The sequence below is a fragment of the Malus sylvestris genome, chromosome 11, assembly GCF_916048215.2.
Source record: "Malus sylvestris chromosome 11, drMalSylv7.2, whole genome shotgun sequence".
Classification (NCBI taxonomy): domain Eukaryota; kingdom Viridiplantae; phylum Streptophyta; class Magnoliopsida; order Rosales; family Rosaceae; genus Malus; species Malus sylvestris.
Window position 1 is genome coordinate 4021639 of NC_062270.1, and position 4823 is coordinate 4026461.

The 4823-nt window shown below is 38.3% G+C and overlaps 1 protein-coding gene across 1 annotated transcript; it reads right to left on the reverse strand.

The window, feature by feature from the left end:
- Positions 1 to 1219: 1219 nt before the first annotated feature.
- Positions 1220 to 3409, reverse strand: LOC126588769 (scarecrow-like protein 18). Its single transcript, XM_050253870.1, has one exon. The coding sequence runs from the start codon at positions 3065 to 3067 to the stop codon at positions 1676 to 1678; it is 1392 nt and encodes a 463-aa protein (XP_050109827.1). The 5' UTR covers positions 3068 to 3409; the 3' UTR covers positions 1220 to 1675.
- Positions 3410 to 4823: the final 1414 nt, after the last annotated feature.

Here is a 4823-nt window from a genome sequence, read left to right on the forward strand (position 1 = left end):
AACAACTGTAGTTCGTCATCCGTTATTCCCATTAAAAAAGGAAAAAACATCGCTAGCTATATAGAGCTTATATATTAGCAACCAGAGTTACAATATTAAATACAATTTTTTAATTAAGTGGAGGTCTATTACATTTCCATTATTTACATAATAAATTCTTAATATATATATATCTCCTCTTTTTTTTTTAGAGATTAATTAAGTGGTCCTTAATAGCAAAAGAGAGGACAGGAGAGATCCCTGGCTAGGCAGGTGGGTTTTGGGATGTATGGTGATAGAGGAGGCAAAGAAGAGCATGAAATGGTCTGTTTTGAGAACTTTGATGGTGTTGTTGAGGGGACAGACGGCATAAATTAGGGCAAAAAATAGTGCAAAATCAAAGACAGCCACAGATATATACGGTACGGCTACTTAGTGCTATGTATATGCTCGTGCACCTCAATCTCCCTTTAATCAATCTCGTGAAAGCACAACAACATTCATTGGAGGAAGGGAAGCAAAGGAATTTTGGGGAACAAGAAGTGGTTATTTGCAATATTTTTACTACTTTAATCAAACAAGGCCCCTCTTTTTTTATTTTATAATTTATTGTTAACAAAAGAGAGAAGATTTTCCGGTGTCCAGGTGGAAGTGCATGAAAGATAACTAATCAGTAATCAAATCAAAGTATTTGTCATTTCATCCAAAAGTGAAGCACATAATTAATTAGAATAATGTTAGAGAAATTACATTTTTATACGACACTAATGTAATAAGTGATGTATGCAATCAACATTGATCGAGATATATTTATTAATTTATGTGACATCTATGCTTTGGCACGGCCTTGCCACATCATAATATAATACATAAATATAGTAGGAAAAGGTAATCTCCGTAGCATTTTTCTATTAATTAATTAGCAATAATAAGAAAGCATCTAACTAAGTAGCATATACAAATTAGCTATATAGGTATATATATACAAGGAGACAAGCAACCCTCTAGAAGAAAATGATGCTTAAAGCAGTTCAGATATTGAAACTAATTAACATATTACAAAAGTCAATAAAAGGTGAGAATTAGACATGCTCCAGTTAAGCCTTTGTTTGCTTCCAAATTAATGGCCGAAGAGGAATTGGTTACAGAATTACAGTTAATTAAATAATTAGACATAAGAAAAATAGGATCTTAATTATAAGGGGATAAAATCACAAAAACAAATAATAAATTAAACAAAACCAATATTTATGAGATTCATATAACACAATAATTTAAGATCAATTTCAGTCTCTAACGAAAGAACAAACTGTGATATTGGAAAAGCTAGTTGATCAGGAGCTCCCTCTAGCTGTGTCTTCATTTCACATGCAACGTCCACAGAGATCCACCCTACTTATTGCATGTATGCTTAAGACTGATCAGCTGAGTAACTAGTAGGATTCTTAGGAATGTTTAGAGAGATACATGGCAGGAGAAAAAGAGAGAAAGAAAGAGTACCCTTCTCTATGAGTAGTACAATTGAGTGAGTTCTTGAAAACACTTCAATGGCAGCTCTTGCTTCTTAAATGCGGCTTTTTATACATATATTTCTCTATATATAAATATATATAAGAAGAGAAGAACAAGACGGAAAGCTCAAACCTAGCTATCAATAGAGCTGAAGAGTCAATTAGATACATATATATACTTGTAATTAGTGCCAAGAAGAAACAGAGAAAAGGGGACGATTCTGCCAACCTAAGAAAAAAGAGTCATTGAACATCCTCAGCTGGTAACCCTCAGAAGGATAATGAAGCCGCAGCAGAAGCTTCGCCTGCGAAAGCGCAAATGGACTCAACGGTACATTCTCGAAACCCACCCTCCGCAGCACCACCTCCCAAAAAATCTCGTAACTCTCATGCCGCTGCTTCCTCTTCTCTCCTTCGACTCCCACAACGTCCTTAATCTCCCTCCCGAACCACTCCTCCACCACCAGCCTTTCCCGGCTGTTGGGCGGCAGCGTCGCCTCGAGGGAATCGAAGACGGCGCCGTAGTGGTCTAGAGCCTCCACGAACCGGTTGAAGAAGAGATGGTTATTGTGGTTGGCTTCTTTATTGGCGATGGTGAAGACTTTTGGGTTCAATGACTTGATCTTCTGGAGGAAGAGGAAGAGGTCACGTGAGTCGTCCGTGACTAGGGTGTGCAGGTAGAGGACGCAGTTGACGGCTAGGACTTCGTTTTGGTGGAGGCCCAGGGTTGATGGGGAGATTAAGTCCGACGGCGGGGATGTGTTGTTTAGGACGAGGGGGTGGAATTGGAAGGCGAGGCCGAGTGACTGAGCGAATCTCAAGAGACGCTCGCCGGTCCTGAGGAGGAGGGAGAGGTCGCGGCCGGTGGCGGTGATTCGAAGTGTGGGGGGCGGGTGGAGTGGGGAGTTGTAGGACCGCTCGACAAGGGCCTGCATAAGTGGGGGCCACTGGACGCCGTGCATGATGTCGAAGTCGAGGATGTGGATTGAGAGGTGAGATGCGTCTATGGCTTCGAGGATGGCTTGATTGGCGGTCAAGTGGCTAAACCGGATGAATGGGGTTATCTGGTTTAGGGTTAGGTAACACGAGTGGAGTGCCTCCTCGTTGTTGTCCTCCTCCTCCTGTAACACTGGCAAAAACAAGTAGTTGGAGGAGGAGGATGCGGACGCACTGGCCGCATTTGTGAGAGCTGTCAGTGGGCCAATAGTAGTGGGAGAGTAATTAGGGTTTGTATTGAGGCGGAAACAGAGGGCTTTTACAAAATGGTGGGTTAGTCTTTCAGTGGAGTCTCCGAAGGGTGAGGAGTTTGAGGATAAGAGAGAAATGAGGCGGTGGGCTGAAGGGAAATCGAGGTGGGAAATGAGCTCGGCGCAGGTAATGAGTAAGTGGCGGAGGTGGGTTGGTGAAATGCTTGGTGACGTTGACATAATCAACGAAGGCTGATCAGAAATGTGATGGTGGTGGAGGTGGTGGTGATATAATTGTAGATCTGAGATGTTGTTGTTGTTTGGGTGGTTTAGATGATCTTCTTCTTCTTCTTGTTGGATATGGGAAGAATGGAATGAGCCCATGAGCATTCACTCGTTGGTGATGAGATCTTCACACAAATGATCACCAATTATATATCCTGATTGATCAGATGAGCTTTGAGCTTAGGTAGCTAGCTGCTGCTTTCTTCAATAACTTGTGATCTGCTGGCGCAGTCATATATAGCTGTGGCAATAAGTAGCAGCAGCAAACTGTGATACCAGGTATATTTGGGGAAACTGGTCTCTCCCCCCTCCCTCTCCCTCTCCTCTCCGACACACAAATTAATATATATATATTTTATTAAACAGATATGTAAGAAATTAATTACAACCTCTGGAAACCTGGAGCCTAGCTCACAAGGGTTTCAAGAGACATAACATTTCAATTTCTGATCATTGTTAAAAGAGAAATTATCATGATCAATTACGATGTTAACCACTCGTCTAAGTTCGTTCCACAATGAAAAATGAATATGAAAAGTAAAAGGCAAGAGAAAGAGATATATATCATGACCAGATCTTCTCTAGGAAGGGTTTTTAATAAGATGTGATCTCATCATGTGTTACGCTGTTGGGAGCAGCTTCCCATGAGGATGATTATCTTCCAGAAACTGAAATGCTTGCATTAGTCAGTAACAGTGTCACTGTACACTACATTACCCTCTCTTACGTACAATTATTGCATAAACTTATTTTTCTGTTCTTTAACATTTTTTTTTATAAAAACTGTATGATATATATAGTACTTGCATATTACTAACAAGCCCAATGTTTTTGTTCCTGACAAATCAATTCCGGTTCAGTCTACTATATATATTAGATACCTGCAGTGAGTTATTATCAATACGATATATTAAGAAAACTCTCGCTGTCAACTTTTTCTCACCTTTTTTTCAATTTTGCCCTCACTTTTAAGACTCTTGATAAAAAAGGAGGGCAAAATAGTAATTTTGTAAATTTTGACAAAATAACAATCATATCCCTATTTTTCCTATTTTATCCTCACTTTTGATACACAATATTTACATAAGAGAGAAAAATGGTAATTATGTAATATTAAGAAAAATATGCCCTTATTAAGAGATAGCATCATCATTGTCTCATACTTTTTAAAAAAAAATTAAAAACTAATCACACTCCTTAATAAAAAAACAAATCCTTAATCAAAAACAAAAAAAAAGAAAATGAAATTGTTCACACACAAAGTGTGTGCTCATCTTCTAGTGATATTTTAATTGTACACCTCCATATTGCAGCCTACATAGAGTAATATGTCCAACAATATGTGTGTGTGTAAGTAATCTGTTTCTCTCTGCAACAACAATTTACAAGATGTCTCTCTCAAGGTTATCCATGACATTAATATTGTTGATCGCATTGAGAACTCCATCCAACAATGGTGGGACATCCACAACATATTTAGAAAGTTAAAAGTATTATTACAGGATGCTTTTATTAGATATTTGGCATTATGTATATGGTGTCTAATTTTAGTGTTATTGTAAACAAGTACCTAACTATTGAAAATGTCGCATCCGTTAAGTCTTAATTAATTTTTTTTCATAAAATGTACATGTGGCAATAATGGGTCCTACTTATTTGCTTACTTGGACACTAAAAAAATAACTTCAAAAAAGACATGAAGATGAAAAAATAAAAATAAGTAAACAACTTCACAAATAAAAGGGGAAACAAAAATGAAGATTGCGAAATCTCCTAACAAAGAAGAGGGTTAAGAATTCAGATAGGGTTTCAAGGAGCTTATTCCTACTCATATGGTTTCCTCGTTCACCGATTTTCGGCT

Coding starts and splice junctions, on each gene's coding strand:
- LOC126588769 (XM_050253870.1), bottom strand. CDS start 3,067: ATGCTCATGGGCTCATTCCATTCTTCCCATATCCAACAAGAAGAAGAA.